The 18180-nt window shown below is 25.7% G+C and overlaps 1 protein-coding gene across 5 annotated transcripts in view; it reads right to left on the bottom strand.

Moving 5' to 3' along the window:
- The window catches only part of LOC127152304 (WD repeat-containing protein 7), a 123031-nt gene that overhangs the window by 22990 nt on the left and 81861 nt on the right, over positions 1-18180 (bottom strand). For all 5 annotated transcript variants that reach the window (XM_051092885.1, XM_051092887.1, XM_051092888.1 and 2 more), the window contains one exon: positions 10930-11154. In XM_051092885.1, coding sequence (XP_050948842.1) covers positions 10930-11154 — 225 coding nt within the window. The remainder of the gene's footprint in view (positions 1-10929; positions 11155-18180) is intronic.

Below are 18180 nucleotides of genomic sequence, written 5' to 3'. Positions count from 1 at the left end.
TGTGGAAACATGTATATATTTATTTAATATAATGTAATATTTACTTTGAAATAATGTAGTTTAGTAGAAAATGTTAAAATAATGGTTATTTTTTTAAACAAACAAAAAAAAAAGGAAAAAAAAAGCATTAATTTCAGATGATTCCTATTTTTTATTTTGTAATTCTTATAGCACTAACCAACCAACGAGCAATTCAGTTTAAGTAAAAAAATAAATAAAAAAATAAAAAATTACATAAAAATATGTAAAATAAAAAATGTTTGTGAAAAATGAAAAAAAAAAAATATATATATATATAATGTGCTATATATCTGAAAAAGACAAAGCAGTACATGTTTAGGTTTACTAGAAAACCTTAAAAATGTTCCTTTTCAGCAGAAGTCAGTGAACTGAGGTCGCATGGTGTTGAACACAAACCCAAAGCCTTTCTGTCTGTGTGTGTCCGTCAGCGGAGCTCTAACGAGGGGCTCCTTCACTCGACTGCAGGCCTCTATTAGTCTACAACAGCCGCACATGCTGTATCCACGGCAACGGTCAATATGTGTGGGAGGGTGAGAGGGGGAGAGGTCAGCACATGTGACCCCACACACACACACACACACACACACAGCTATTAAAGTCACTGCTGTCGCTATTAGATGCTCCACAATCACCACTGTGTCACTGCTCATCTGCATGAAGCTGAACTCGGCTAAACTTTCAAAATACCAGAAAGAGCTGTGATTGTGTTTTGCATGCAAAAATGTATAATTACATTGTTCTGGTGTATAATGCATGTGAAAATGAGGTGCAAAGAGAGACACACACACAGTAAATCTGTGGCACAACAACTGATCTGATCAATGTTTATGTTGTTTGTTATAGATCAACTGCTTAATAATCACACACACAACGATCCGCCGCGTGTCTGGATTTATCTGCGTCTGCTCGCGGGCTTGTGGCCACGGCAACAGGTCGCTGGGTAATTACCGCGGCAACGGAGAACAATGAGGTGAGCTAATTGATGCAGACGGATTCCAGCCGAAGCTTTCAGCAAATGCTGACTTCATCCCACTCCGTGTGTGTGTGTGTGCTGGATTTTATAAAGGACTTACAACTTATGTGTATAAATAATTAAACAAACAAACAAACAAATAAAAATCTGAAATAAATTGTAATGCAAATACTATTTAAAAATGTTATTATTTAAAAGTATTTAAAAATTTAAAATCATTCAAATTAATTATTTAAAAACATATTTTAAAATTAATTGAAAAAAACTAACACATTAGAGATGTTTTCTAATTCTAATAAGTTTAAGTTAAAATGTTAAAATGACTAAAACAAAAAAAAATCTACACAGAAGCATTAAAAATAAAAACTAATAAAAATGAAAAAAAAACATTAAAAAAGTAAAATCTTAACTGAATTTAAAATGAAACAAAAATAAAAGCTATTCAAATTAAATTAAATATTAAAAATGTTTTTTGGTCATTGGAATTAGGCTGACAAAAAATTAAATATAAAACTTAATATAATTATATTATATATAATATAATATAAAAAATATATATAAAACTATCATTTATTTATTTATTTATTTTTTGCTGAAAAATTATATTATATTATATTATATTATATTATATTATATTATATTATATTATATTATATTATTCCGAGTTAAGCTCAGAAAACCTTTCAAGAACATGTTCAGGTTATATTTTACAAAATAAATAAATAAATAAATATACAAACAAACAAACATTTAGTGTGAAAATATTTTGAAAAATTATTATTATTATTATTATTATATTGCAAAAACTAAAATAAGTTTAATCTGAAATACTAAAATTACTAATACTGAAATAAGAATTAGAAATATTAAAATGACTAATGACAAAATCATTTAAAATCATAAAAAATCATAAAAAAAAATGACAAAATCATTTAACAAAATTACTAAAATTTGGACTGAACTTAAACTGAAAATTGAAAATATAAAAATAAAAGCTATTTTATTATTTTTTTTTTTTAGCTACATACACACACACACACACACACACACCACTTTTGGTGTATGTATTGCTGCTTAAAATAAAACGAAACTCTCTTCTACTCATCAAGGTTGCATTTTTTTAAATCAAAAATACAGTAAAAATTATTAAATATTATTACAATTTAAATTAACTGTTTTATATATAAATATATACAATACATACACCAAATCTGAATTTTCAGCATCATTACTCCAGTCTTCAGTGTCACATGATCCTTCAGAAATCATTCTAATATGCTGATTTACTGCTTTAAAAACATTTATTATTATTATCAATGTTAAAAACCGTCATGCTGCCCAATGTTTTCAGGATATTTTCAGTTCAAAAGAACAGCATGTGTATCAAATAGAAATCTTTTGTAACATTATTAATGTCTTTACTGTCACTTTTGACCAATTTAATGCATCCTTGATCAATAAAATTATACAGTATCTTACTGAGCCTCAACCAAGTTACTGTACTACAGTACTGTGGTAGAAACACAGACAGCACAGTAAGTGTATTTTGCAGTGTGAGACAGACAGAGAGCTGTGTGTGTTTGTGTTGGTCAGCATTGATCTGAACTCCGGGTGTCTCCGTGTGACCGGACGCGTCCCGCCTGTCATCTCAAACGTATCAAACCTCCTGCACCGTGAAGCGCAGCACCGCGTCCTCCGGCGCTCCGGGGATTCGCTCCTTTGTTCCGGCCGCAGCGGTGTGATCCGGAGCGCGGCGCCGAGGTTTAAGAGTAATGCGGTTTGTTGACTAATCCGCCCTTTGATTCTCAACGCCGCGGCACAAATCCGTCGGTGTGGAAGTGAGAGACGTGTAACTTTAACCTTAAACACTCCACTGAAGAGCTGCTCTTAAAGTCTCTGAATAAACGCAGATCATTAAACTACTGACGAGCTTTAGTCGGGATTACTTGATTAAAATAATGACTGCTAACTTATTCAACTCTAATTAAGAAATGTAAAGCTAAGCTTAGGAAACCTGTCAAGTACATGTTCAGGTTATATTTTACACACAAAAAATTAAAAAAAAAACAAACAAATAAATTTGGGGGTGACTTTTTTCAAAAGTATGTTTTGTGTTTTTTCTTTCTTTTTTTTTTTTTTAAATTATCATATTATATTATATTATAATTTAGAGTTAAGCTCAGGAAACCTGTTAAAAACACACTCAGGTTAAGGTTATATATTCAACAAAAATAAAGGAATAAATAAATGATTTATTTATTTATTCATTTATTTTTTATTATAGTTTTAATTATAATTATTATTTTATTTATATTATATTACTGTATATTCTATTCTATTCTATTCTATTTTATTCTATTCTATTCTATTATTTAGAGTTAAGCTCAGGAAATCCATCAAGAACATGTTCAATGTATATTCCAATAAATAAATAAATACATTTTGGGGTTTTGGGGTAAAAAAAAAAAATTCGTGAAAATTTTTTGTGAACACAATTGTGAAAAAAGTTTTTTTTATATTATATAAAATTGTAATTATAATTATTATTTTAATTATATTATATTATATTATATTATTTAGAATTAAGCTCAGGAAATCTGTCAAGGACATGTTCAGGGTATATTCCATTAAATAAATAAATAAATAAATAAATAAATACATTTTGGGGTGAAAATATTGTGGAAGAAATGATTAAAAAATTATATTAGTTTTTATGTAAATTTTATATTATTATATGATATTATAATTTAGCGTTAAGATCAGGAAACCTGTTAAAACATGCTCAGATTATGTTCTAAAAAAATTATAATAAAAATGAACAAATAAATTATTTATTTATTTATTTATTAAATTATATTAGGTTATAATAATAATTATTATTTTAACAATATTACTGTATATTATATTATTTAGAGTAAAGCTCAGGAAATCCGCCATGAATATGTTCAGGGTATATTCCAATAAATAAATAAATAAATACATTTTGGTGAAAATTATGCAAAATGATTTAAAAAAAAATTATATTAGTTTTTAAATCATAATTAAAAAATAATATATTATATTATAATTTGTTTTCTCTTAATTTTCCTCCTAATTATAATAAAAAAAATTAAATACAATTAAAAAATACTAATGCAATATGATTATATATTAATACAATTAAAATAACTTAATATTGTTGTACAGAGTTTCATGAAAATTGATATAAACTGAAGAAAATTGTATTATTGTATTACAGCAATATTTGCACTGTAATGTAACACTTTTTTTGAAACTTGCGTTGTGATGTTTTTTACAAAATGAATTTTTCTCTTAATTCTAATTTAAAAAGTAATTAAATATAAACAAATAAATAAATCATTCAAAACCATTGTTAAGTAAATTACCACTTTATGAACAATTTACACAGACATTTAACTCTTTTAATTTACTTTTTTTTTTTTTTTTTTTAATTAGGTGAACCTGCCTCAAACTGCTCTTTGCAGTCACTTCCTGTCTAAACAGGCTCCACTTGGTCAAAACGAGTTGTAATGTGAACCAGCCGGACGCAGCCATACAGAGACACACAGAGACATCGACCTACACCTCACTTCCTGTCCGGACAGGAAGAGGACAGCCAAGGGAGGAAATCACCTGCAAATTTATTGTCCCGTGTTTCTCGGGCGGGCCGAACGGGTCGAGTCCATTTTTCAGAGCGGACATCTTTGTTTAAGACTTGACTTGGTTTAAATGGATGAATTAATATTGACAAAACATCAGCCGGGCTAATGAGTGGTTAGTTAAAGCAATAAACATGCCACATTAGAGGCTGGGCCGCAGGAAGCTAATTAGGGCGAGAGAGAAAGAGACAGACAGACAGAGAGACAGAGAGAGAGAGAGAGAGAGAGGGCGAGAGAGCTTTAAACCATTAGCTCCAACACCCACAAGCATTTTACTGGAAACTGTCACACACACACACACACACATCTCTCTCTCTCTCTCTGTCCGTCTGTCCATCTGTCTGTGTCTCTGTCTGTCATTCTGTCCGTCTGTGGCCTCTGCTGCGGTCAAATCAAAAGTGAAGTTAAAATCAATGGAGTTGAGCCTGAACGAGAGGCGGCAGATGGAGAGAAACAAAGGGCGTCTAAACCGGGAATGCCTTCAGCACACTGGATTTACAGCAACACACACACACTGCATTACTGTGACATCACTTCCTGTCACTGCAGTGCTGAGCTGCTTCTCATTTACTATGCAAGGTGCTTCACTTTTGCAACGATGCAATACTGTTCACAGTAATTGTGATAAAGTTGTAAAAAAGAGAATATGTAATATTCTGTATTGAATTTACCAACAAAGACACTTGTGGATATTGATATATATATATTTTTTTTTTTGGCAATTAGGGTCAATAACCAATAAGATCATTTTTATAATATGTGATACTGAGAAAAGAATGTAATATATTCATTTATAAAATGTAGAGATATTATTGTTATTAGAAATAAAATAAACTTTAACTGAAATAAAATATGAAAAAAGTAAACATTTTATTTCAGCTAGTTGGCAAGGTAATATTTCTCATTTTTATTTAGTTCAATTTGATTTACTAAAATAAATTAAAACAGAAATAGAAAATGAATAAAATTACATAGACATATTCAAAAATCTAATAAAAATTACAACAAAATTGCTTTAAAATAACATTTTATTAATATTAATAAAATAAGTAAATAAATAAATTCTGACACTACATTTTTTTTTTTTTCAAAATTATTCTATTCTATTCTATTGTAATATGTGATATTTTATATACTGAAAAAATATAATATATTAATTTATAAAATATAGATATTATAATTAAAGCTGGAACCAAAAACTTTTGCTATTAGAAATAAAATAAACTATAACTGAAATAAAATGTTTTAAAAAAATAAGTCAACTTATTTTATTTCAGCTAGTTGCCAAGGCAACATTTCTTATTTTTATTTAGTTTAATTTAATTGGCTAAAATAAATAAAAATAAAAAATGAATAAAACACCTAATAAAAAAAAGAAATTACAACAAAATTGCTTTAAAATTAAAATAAAACAAAAAATATAAAAATAAAAAAATGATAATTTTATATTATTATATTAGACATTTAAAAATCTAATCAAATTACAACAAAATTGCTTAAATAAAACATTGCTTAAAATAAAACAGAAAATACAAAAATAAAAATGAATTCACTAAATCAAAACATTAAATAAATAAATTAATGAATTAATCAGGAAATCTGTTAAGAACATGTTCAGGTTATATTTCAAAGTAGATAGATAGATAGATAGATAGAAAGAAATGTATTTTTTTATTATATTAAATTTTAATTACAATTATTATTTTAATTATATTATATTACAATTTCTGCATTGTGATAATATTTTTTTCTCCTAATAATACTTTAAAAAATAATTACAAATAAAAATTACTCTAATTAAAGTAGTATGATTATATATTAATATAATTCACTAAATCAAAATATTAACAAAAACAGAATAGTACCTCAGTGATACTAAAATAACACATATCACCCAAACAATAACAATAAAAAAAGTATGAAAAATGTATTCTAAAATTTAATAAATAAAAATCACACAACATAAAAATAAAAACAAATAAATGAATGAAAAATACAAACAAATAAATCAATATTTTGCATACAGAAAATGAATGACCAATAAGATTTTTTTTGCATTGTGACATTCTTTTCCTGACAAATACCCTGAATTCACATTACTGAAAATAAAAAACTCACTCTCGTTACTATGAATTAAACAGAGTTTACTCATCAACTGCATTTAAAAATGATATTAGTATCTAGTAGTGAAATCCTGATATCACGTCATTCTGAGCAGTGCAGAAACATCTGAAGTGTGTGTGAAAACAGCTCAATATGTTAAAATGTGCAACTGTCTAATTGCTCCCCAAAACCCTCGAGACATTCACACTACAAACAATACACACACACACACACACACACACGACACGGAGGGAGGATACAAGCTCTCTGCTGCCCCTGGGTACAGACTAATTGAAAGAGTCTATCAGACACACACACACACACACACACACACAGGCCTGGCCTTTAAAATGAAAGGAGCTTGAGAACTACAGTGTGTGTGAGATTTCTGATGTGTGTGTGTGTGTGTTTTCATAGCTGACCTTGTCACTGCCCTCAGGCAAACAGCTTTGTTTCTTTATAAAGGTAAAGAAGTAAGACTCATGTGTCCACTTTGAGCTCTCTCACACACACACACACACACACAGGTTCAGATTCTCCTAAAGGTCTCACAGACGCTTTGACCATCAAAGTGACCTTGAAGACAATAAAAAAAAAATACAAACACACACAAAAACACAAACACACACACACGCCTATAGTTGGACAATATTCCAGTGCAAAGAACCATTCACTTCCCAGAATGCACCATAAAAATCAGCTGCACACTATATTCACTTAACTGACATGATTTTTACTGATAATAAAAAATATTGCAAAAACAAAAGTCTGAAAATGAAAAATTAGCATGAAAATAATAATAAAAGAAAAAGAGTTTGCAAAAGAATGTAAACAAAGTATTGCACTAAAACTGATTTTTTTTAAAACTAATTCAATTCACAATATTATAATGAGTTATAATATTATATATGAGTATAGAAATTAATATTAATTTATACATGATATAAGGTTAAAAACATTAAAAAATTGTTACTTGTGTAGTTTAATTTTTATTAGTAGTTTAGTTTATTTTTCATATTTTATTTTATAATAGGCATTAAGGCAACATTTCCTGTTTGCATTTAGTTTAACCTGATATAATAAAATAACTAAAAAAAAAAAGAAAAAAAAAAAAAAGTATAACTACAGTATAAAAACTATATATTTAAAAAAATAAATAAATAATAAAAACACATAATAAAACACTAAAGCTTAAAATTAAAATAAAACAGGAAATATAAAAATACAAATTATATAAAATATTAATTACTAATAAAAAACAACAATAGTATTAGAAAAAAAAATGAAAAACAAACAAATATTTTTAAATAAAATTATTAGTTGTTTTAAATAAATAAATAAACAGAAATTATATAAGGTTATTACAGTTAACTAAAACAAAAAACAAAAATAACTAAAAGAAAATTAAATAAAAACTATAACTATATAAAACTATAAAAAATAAACTTAAAATTGATAAAAACACACAAAAAACAATAATAATAATAAATAAAAAAAAATCACTAAAGCTTCAAAATCAAAATAAAACAGAAATATAAAAACACAAATTATATAAAATAATTACAATAGTAATTTCACTCACAGCAATGAAAATCTTTAAAAGGAAATAATGTAAAAATAAATACATAAATAAATATTTTAAATAAAATGATATCTGAATTTATTAATAAAATAAATTCATATATTTTCTTTTTATTCTTTTTTATTCAAAAATTGATTGTTTTTAAACAATAAGTTGAATTAACATGGGTCTGTATTTAAAGGTTCATCAGCTATTGTTAAAACTCAGTGCTGAAAATGAATACCATTTTTACTTCCACAACTGACTGTTGCACACTACTAGTTCAGTATGCACTTATTGACATCATATGAACTAGAGTGTGGACTGAGACACAGCCGAGCATCTTTAGAAGATATAGTGTGATATAAGTGTGCGTTTGTGTTGTTTAACCTGAGCGTAACGCGTCTGACCTGCTCTCCGACCTCTACAATCATCATCTCAGCTCGGGTCACTAAAGCCTCTCGCAGTTCAGCACTACAGTAATGAAGTGTGTACCGCAGGCGTCCTGCGGGACTCCATCTGTTAATCACTCCGTTAAAAAACACTGCAGTCATCAGAACGACGTGCCCGTCGCGCGTGAACTCCATTCGCTGCTTGTGTTTTTGTGATTATTGCAAACGCTGACCATCGACGCTGCGGCGGCAGAAATCAGAGCCAGAGCCGCGGATCCTCGTTAGGCTGTAGAGTAATTAACTCCTGCCCTCGGCTCCGTCTACAGCAATTAAAGCCACATTATTACTCATCATAACGGGATGAAGAGTGTGTGAGAGCTTTATGAAATCACTAATAGGCCGTGCTATCAGAGGACTCTTATACTCGCTGATGCATCGCCCATGACAAACAACATTATATTACAAAACTACTGACATGTATTGCAATATTAATAATAATTAATAATAATTGATTAATTATTAATAATAATTATTGACACATATTTTATGTTTGCTGCAAAAAACTGTGAATATATGAGATATGCAAGTAGTTTGAGAGTGTAAAAAAAAGGAAGATTGTCATTCATGATGATTTATAAATCCTTTAAAACAATAATAATAATAATTTAAAAGTATAAAAAAATAAATAAAATACACCATTAGAGAAGCATATTTAATGTTTCAAAAAATGTAAAAATATATATAAATATATATTAGTTTGAGTGTAAACTAGGTCATGTCATTCGTAGTTATTTAAATTTTTAAGTAAATTCTTAAAAATATGAAAATATAAAACTATTAACATATATTGCAATATTTACTATTTCTAATGATTTATAAATCATCTTTAATACTAAATAATTCTTAAAAATATATGTGAATCCTATAAAATAAAATAAAATAAAAAACCATTAGAGAAGCAACATTGCAATATAAAACTAATGACAAATAAAGTAATATTTAATGTTTAAAAAAATGTATAATGATAATAATACTAAGTAGCTAGTCTAAATATAAATAATTTAAAATAAATTATAAATAATTTAAAACACTAAACTGCAGAAACAACATTGTAATATAAAACTATTAACATATATTGCAATGTTTACTGTTTGTAATGATTTATAAGTCAATCTTTAATGCTAAATAATTCTTATAAATATAAGTAAATCCTATAAAATAAAATAAAATAAAATAAATGTTTAAAAAAAAGCAAAAATATATTAAATATATATTTGTTTGGGGGTAAACTAGGTCATATCATTTCGTAGTTATTTACAAGTGAATTCTTAAAAATAATACAAAATTGCAGAATATATTACATTGTAATATAAAACTATTAAGCGTTTAATTAATTGTTTACTGTTTGTAATGATTTATAAGTCAATCTTTAATGCTAAATAATTCTTATAAATATAAGTAAATCCTAGAAAATAAAATAAAATAAAATAAAATAAACATTACAGCCACAACATAATAATATACAATTATTGGCATATATTACAATAATTGATGTTTGCTCCAAAAACTGTGAACATGTATAAATATATTAGCTTGGAGTGCAGAGAGACTACATTATGTTATTCAATAAAGTAAAATAATAATGATACTAAGTAATTCTAATAAGTAAATTCTTAAAAACAATTAAGTAGAATAATACTACTACTAAGTTATTCTTATAAATATAACTAAATCCTTAAATAAAATGAAATAAAATGAAATACAATAAAATAAAAATTATAGCAACAACATAATAATATACACTTGTTTGCTCCAAAAACTGTGAATATATATAAATATATTAGTTCTGAGTGTAGAGAGACTACATTATGTTATTCAATAAATATAATTAAATTCTTAAAAATAATAAAGTAAAATAAAATAAAGAACAATAAAGAAATTATTATTGGCATATACTGCAATATTTATGGGAATGATGGGTGGGATGTGTGTGTTTGTACCTGCTTAACCATATTTTAGGGACAAATTTGTACCCAAAAGTGAGTTTAACCGGACAAAATCTCCAAAAAGCTCCTTTTGGGGACGTCCTCATTTGTAAACACTGGTATCAATTGTTTTTATTTTTTCAAATTGTCAAAATGCAGAAAGTTTTCTGTGAGGTGTAGGGTTAGGGTGTGGGTTAGGATTAGCTTATATTATTTTTTTATAGTTTGTACTCACAGGTGTGACGGGCCAGTGAGTAGTTGGATCCGCCGGTGGTCAGACCGAAGCCGTCGGGCGCCTGAGTGCTGGTCCGAGCGCGGGACGGTAGTTTGGGAGGTTCGATCTCCGCTCCGAACTCTGCTCCAATCACACCCAGCAGAACGATGGCCGTCGCTTGCTTCCTGCGCTCCTCATACGAGTTACAGATCTTCTTAGCGTTCGGCGGCAGGTTGGACAGACAACCTACAGACACACAGAGAGATTCACTTAAACACTAAATAAAACTACATTCACAGCTCATTTCTGCACATATTTATGAGAATGCTCAATGGAAAATTATGTAGAGAGGTATAACAAAAGATAAAAAATAATATAAAATAAAATAAATCTATAAGTAATTCTTAAAAGTACAAGTAAATCTTTAAACAAAGTAAAGAAAATGTATACAATTTAATTAAATAAAAAATAAATCCATAAATAATTATTTAAAATGTAAGTAAATCTTTAAACACAATAAAGTAAAATAAAAGAAATCACTATGAACAATTATAAATATAAAGAAATCTTCACAAATATTAAAGTAAAATAATAAAATAAAATAAATAATATTAAATATAAGTAATTCTTCTAAATCTAAGTAAATCCTTAAAATAAAATAAAATAAAAGAATTAAAATAAAATAAACAGATTTATCAGGAAATACAAATTTAATTAATTTAAATAAACCCATATAAGTCATTCTTCTAAATATAAGCAGATCTTTAAAAAATAATAATGCAAAATAAATCATTACATATAAGTATAATAAATATTAAGTAAATACTTAAATATAATAATAAAAATTAATATAAAATGTAAATAAATTAAATAAATCCATAAATAATTCTTTAAAATGTCAGTAAACATTTAAAAAGTAAAATAAAAGAAATCACTATGAACAATTATAAATATGAGTAAATCCTTAAGTAAAATAAAATAAAATAAAACATTTTTTCTTTCAGGAAACATATATCAGCAACTCTTCTAAATGTAAATATGTCTTTAAAAATAATAAAAAGTAAAAAAGTAATAATAATAATAAGTAATTCCTATAAATATAAGTAAATCCTTAAAAATAATAAATTAAAATACTACTACTACTAAATAATTCTAATAAATATCAGTAAATCCCAAAACAAAAAAAGTAAAATAATTAAAAAAAGAAAAATACAAAAATAATGATAAAAATATTATTGGCATATACTGAAATATTTATAAATATAAGCAAATCTTTAAAAATAGTAAAGTAAAATAAAAACATAAAATAAAATAAATAATATTAAATATAAGTAATTCTACTAAATATAAATATGTAAATGTATAAATATACCAATATACACATATCTTTAAAAATAGTAAAGTAAAATAATAAAATAAATAATATTAAATATAAGTATTTTTTCTATACTATTTATAGATTTTTTTTCAGTATTTTTTCAGGAAACACAAATTAAATAAATATTATAAATTAAAATAAACCCATATAAGTAATTCTTCTAAATATAAGCAGATCTTTAAAAAAAGCCAAATAAATCACTATGAATAATTATAATAAGATAAGTGGTAAAATAAAATAACTACAACAAGTAATTCTTATAAATAAATCTCCAAAAATAATGAAGTAAAAAAAATAAATAAATAAAATCCTTTTTTTTTTTTTTTTTTGGAAATAAAAGTAATATTCCACATCAAGTTTTGTTCTGGTCAGATGAATTAGTTATAAATGTGTGTAGTTATAAATTAGCTGAATTAGTTATAAACGTGTGACACCTGCACATAAAACCTCCACGACTCACATCACGTCTGAATTAACGCTGTGGAGCTACGGCTTTGTGCTCCAGCGTCCAGTAAGTGCTCTGAATGGAGTGTGTGTGTGTGTGTTTTAGGGTCATGGTCAGGGCCTTGTGCTGGAGGGACACGTGCTGCAGACACACACACACACACACACACACACACACACAGTCATAAAGAGAGCCGGAGGGGTGTTTGCTTGCGGAAGTGTGGGGTGCGGTCGGATGGGGCTTCTTTTGTTACCAAACGTGTGTGTACCCCAGGAGCCCCTCGAACATGGGACACGCAATTAGTCACACACACACACACACACACACACGTGCCTGAGGCCACAATACAGAGACGTACGACGCTGCAGAGCACAGATATTACAGTTCACAATCTGCTAGGATGGATAAATGTTTATTTTCATCTGCACTAATGTCAATTAACTTCAATATTGTTCTAATTTCCTCTGGCTGAATGTTTGTTTCATTCTATAACAGAAATGCAGCAGGAAAAATAAATAAATTATATATTAATAGGTAATTATATTACTTTTAAGGATTTACTCATTTTAAACCCTTAAAATAAATTAGTGCTGTATATATAAATACACACACATGCATGCATATATTTAAGAAAAATATGTTAGGTTTATATATTAAATATATATAAAAATATATACTGTATGTGTGTGTCTTTATATATACACATAATGAATACACACACACACATTATATAAACAAAAAAGTTATTTTGGATGCGTTTTGTTTGAACAGCACTAATAATAATACACATTTTAATTTGCTTACATTTATGTACTGTTTGTTTTCTGAAAAATGATTAAATTTTGTTTTGTTACACATTATATGGATTTATTTTTATTTATTTTGTATTTTGTAAAAAAGGATTACATTTTATTTTGTTCTAAATAATTATTTTATTTTACTTTATTATTATTCTTAAGAATTTAGTTATTTATAAGAAATAATAATATGGATTTATTTTAACCTATTTATTTTGTATTTTCTAAATTTTAGTTTTGGTTTATTTTATTATTTTATATTACTTAATTATTGTTACAAATTTATTTATATTTATAAAAAATAATTATACCATTTTTTTTTTTTTTAATTTAATTAGCATTTCCTGGAAATGTATTTATTTTACTTATTTTATTATTGCATTCTACTTTATTATTCCTTAATATTTCCTTACATTTATAAGAATTTTTATTTTGTATTTCCTGATTTATTTTATTTGTATATAGCTTTACATCATTTGTCATTGAATATTAAAGAAATGAATGGCTGTTTTAAGTAGTTGCTCTTTCTCTCTGTAGGTTTTCATTAAAAATACAATAATTCTTTGTCAGAAACTACATCTGTCACTGTAAAGTTTAAGAAAAGCCTCCTTCCAGTCAAAGCATTGATGCACACACAAATATAATCAATAACTCCAGTAAAACCACAATGCAATAAATCAATAAACTAATATTTGATAAATGAATCTGTGTTTTCCAGTCTGCTACTTTTGCATTTGTGGAGCTGCTTGTAACTGCACACTGTTATTAAAATCATAAAAATATTATGTTATTAAAATATTAAAATAAAGACTGTAAAATAAAGTGTTAGCAATTCATTAAAAAATAAGAGAGAGAAATAAATAATAGCTCAGAACAAAGGACAATCATAAGTTTCTGTTATTGCATTGCGGAACTCAGAGCAGATTTTGTCTTCGTTTCTGTCCGTTTATTTCTGAAAAAATCGTATTATTTCATTTTTTCCGCGCCTCACACTAAAAGGTCTAACCTGATTGGCTCCATTTATGTTTTGTGCTCTGACAGCACGAGCGGCCACATCTCCGCTGATTCAATTTGACCCCAGCCTCGTCTGATTGGCTCTAGGCTGACCTCTGACCTCTCAGGACACGGCAGCACTCAGAAACAAACCAGCAGCTCTCAAAACCTCCAACCACGATCACACACAGAAACATTCACCTACCAACCTACGCGGACCACACTAACTAAACTAACTAAAAGTCAGAACAAAATCATTTTTTTGTTTGGGTTACAATAAATCTAAAATAAGGAAGACAAAATAAAAGATAAAACATTTTTAAAATCTCTCAAATGCAGATATTATGTTTATTTTAAATGACAACAAAAAAAAAAAATTAAAATACATTTTTAACATTATAAAATTATATTTCATATAATAATAAATATTTTCATTATTTTGTTTTTATTTTAACAAAAATAAACAATTAAATATATATATAATATATATTTTTAATATTCTAAAATTATATTTCATATAATAAGAAATATATTTATAATTTTATATTTTATTTTAACTAAAAAAATATATTTTATTATTTTAAAATTGTATTTTATATTGTAACAAATACTTACATTATGTCAAAATTAAAATACATTATTTTAAAATTTAAATTGACTGTTTTTTTTTTTTTTTTTTTTTTTTTAAAAAAAGCCTTTTTTATAAAACCAAAAATATTTCTTTAATCACTAAATCTAATTTAAATTCAGAACTAAATCATTTGAAATAATCTGTTTTTATGTTTGGATTACAATAAAAAAATAAATATATAAAAGTTAAAACATTTTAAAAATCTCTCAAATGCAGATATTATGTTTATTTTAAATGACAAAAAAATACAAATTTATTTTAAAATACATTTTTAACATTATAAAATTCTATTTCATATAATAATAAATACTTTCATTATTTAGTATTTTATTTTAACAAAAAACAATTATTTTATTATTTTAAAATTGTATTTTATATTATAACAAATACTTACATTATTTTAATTATTTTTTCCTTTTTTATAAAAGCAAAAATATTAATTTAATTACTAAATCTATTTAAAATTCAGAACAAACTCATTTGAAATAATCTGTTTTTTGTTTTAATTTCAGCAAATAAAAATATTGAAGACAAAACGAAAGATAAAACATTTTAAAAATCTCTCAAACCCAGATATTATGTTTATTTTGAACAATTATTTTATTATTTTAAAATTGTATTTTATATTATAACAAATACTTACTTTATTTTAATTAAAATATATTATTTTAAAATTTAAATTGACTTAAAAACAAAAAAAAACATTTTTATAAAAGCAAAAATATTTGCTTAAATAATAAATCCTGTCCCATTTTGTCGATTTTATTACACTTTGTGCATTTAATTACAAGACTTCGCTCTTTGCTCAAACCCTGTATGTTTATTTTAAACTTTAAATGTATGTAATGTCATATTTATTGCTGTTTTATATCATAAATTGCAGTCCAGGAGCGTTGCGGCAAAAGAAAGTTTGCCGCCATCAAAACAAATGAAACGTGACAACAGAAATAAGTGCCAATAAACTGAGGTGCTTTCATAGTTTCACTGCCAACAGAAATCACTCACAAACACAGCATAAGTGCATTTCCATGCGTTAGTTATTAGAAATGAGAAACATAAACACACACACAGAGTCAGTTCAGGTTGTGTGTATGAAATCTGATGTGATACGATCATCTTTGTTTAATCAGTATCTTCGCGCTTCTTACCTGCAATATTAAAGACAAAATCAAAGCTACAACAACAAAACAAACAATGAAATATTGATAAATCCTCAGAGGAGCAGAACAACACCTGTATGTGTGTGTGTGTTTCTATATGAAGAACCGCTGCCGCTATTAATATTACAGTTAACACTGTATGAAATAACATACACACACACACAGCTTATACAGAGACTTGAAAAGTATCTGTTCACTTTTAAATGTGTGAACATCACTGAAAATCAATCAGTTACCAAAAATAAAAAATAAAATAAAACAAAAGCTAACTGAGATAAAACAAAAGATAAAGCATTTTAAAAATCTCTCCAAATAAAAACAACCCAGATATAACGTTTATTTTAAATAATTTTAACAAAAAAATACAATAATTTTATTATTTTTACATTTTATTTTATATTATAACAAATACTTACATTATTTTATAATTAAAATATATTATTTTAAAATTTAAATTGACAGTTTTTATTTAAAAAGCCTTTTGTATAAAAGCAAAAAAAAATATTATAGTTTACTAAAACTAAAATTAAAATAAAAAAAAATAAAAAATAAAACAAAAGTTATCTGAAATAATATTTGTCAAGGCTTCTTAATTTAATGCTTTAAATATAAAATTAATATTTTAAAAATCTCTCAAAATAAAAACAACCCAGATATAACATGTTTTAAATGACAAAAAAAAAAAAAAAATTAAATATATTTTTAATATTACACAATTATATTTTATATAATACAAAATATTTTTATTATTTTGTACTTTATTTTAATTTAAAAAAATACTTTTTTCATTTTTATTTTATATTATAACAAATACTTACATTATTTTGTAATTAATGCTTTAAATATAAAATAAGGAAGATGAAACAACAAAACAGATAAAACAATAAAAACATGTTTATTTTAATTGACAAAAAATACAAATTTACAATAACAATAACATTTTATATAATAATAAATATTTTCATTATTTTGTATTTTATTTTAACTAAAAAAAATACAACTATTTTATTATTTTAAAATTTTATTGTATATTATAACAAATACAATTAAATTTTAAACTAAAATTAAAACCAAAAACTATACATACATACATATATATATATATATATATATATATAAACACTATTATTACTAATATTACACTATTATTACTATTATTATTAATACATATATATTATTTTACAATTGTCAATACTTATTTTATTATAGAATTTTAAAATATCAAGTTTTTAATGAATTCTGACATAATTTATATATATATATATATTTTTTTTTTTCTTCCAGAATTCATAAAAATTGTTATTTTAATATAAAATACAATTATTATAAATACAAATATGATTGTATTATGGTAAATTTGAGTGAAAGTTTTAATGTGTTTTTGCATCTTTCTTTACAATAAATAACGTTTCAATATTTTATATCTCATACAGTGACATTTGATCATTAAAAGTACTGCTGTGACTATATTTCGAGGCCATATATTGTGAAACCAATATAAAGAAACGGCTTTTCCATTCTGCAGGTGCCTAACATGGCCGCCGTCGATCTGTGTGTGCGTGTGTGTGTGTGTGTGTGTGTGTGAGTTGAGCTGAATCAATACCGTGGTGCTGCATTCAAGGTGAAACCAAATCAAACTGTGATGAGGAACACAGCAGACGCTCAACACAATACACACACACACACACACACACACACACATAACTAAAGCACATACACATAAATCACTGTACATCCTTCAACGTTGTACACACAGTTGACAAATAACAAGAAAATAAAAACAAGAAAAGGTCAAGTGTTTTAAAAATATGTCAAATTAAAAAACAACCATATACATATTTTTTTTTTTTTTTACAATTATTTTTAAT

Source organism: Labeo rohita, chromosome 21, assembly GCF_022985175.1.
Source record: "Labeo rohita strain BAU-BD-2019 chromosome 21, IGBB_LRoh.1.0, whole genome shotgun sequence".
Classification (NCBI taxonomy): domain Eukaryota; kingdom Metazoa; phylum Chordata; class Actinopteri; order Cypriniformes; family Cyprinidae; genus Labeo; species Labeo rohita.
Note: the sequence above shows the minus strand (reverse complement) of the source record. Positions and strands in the feature narration are given on the sequence as shown.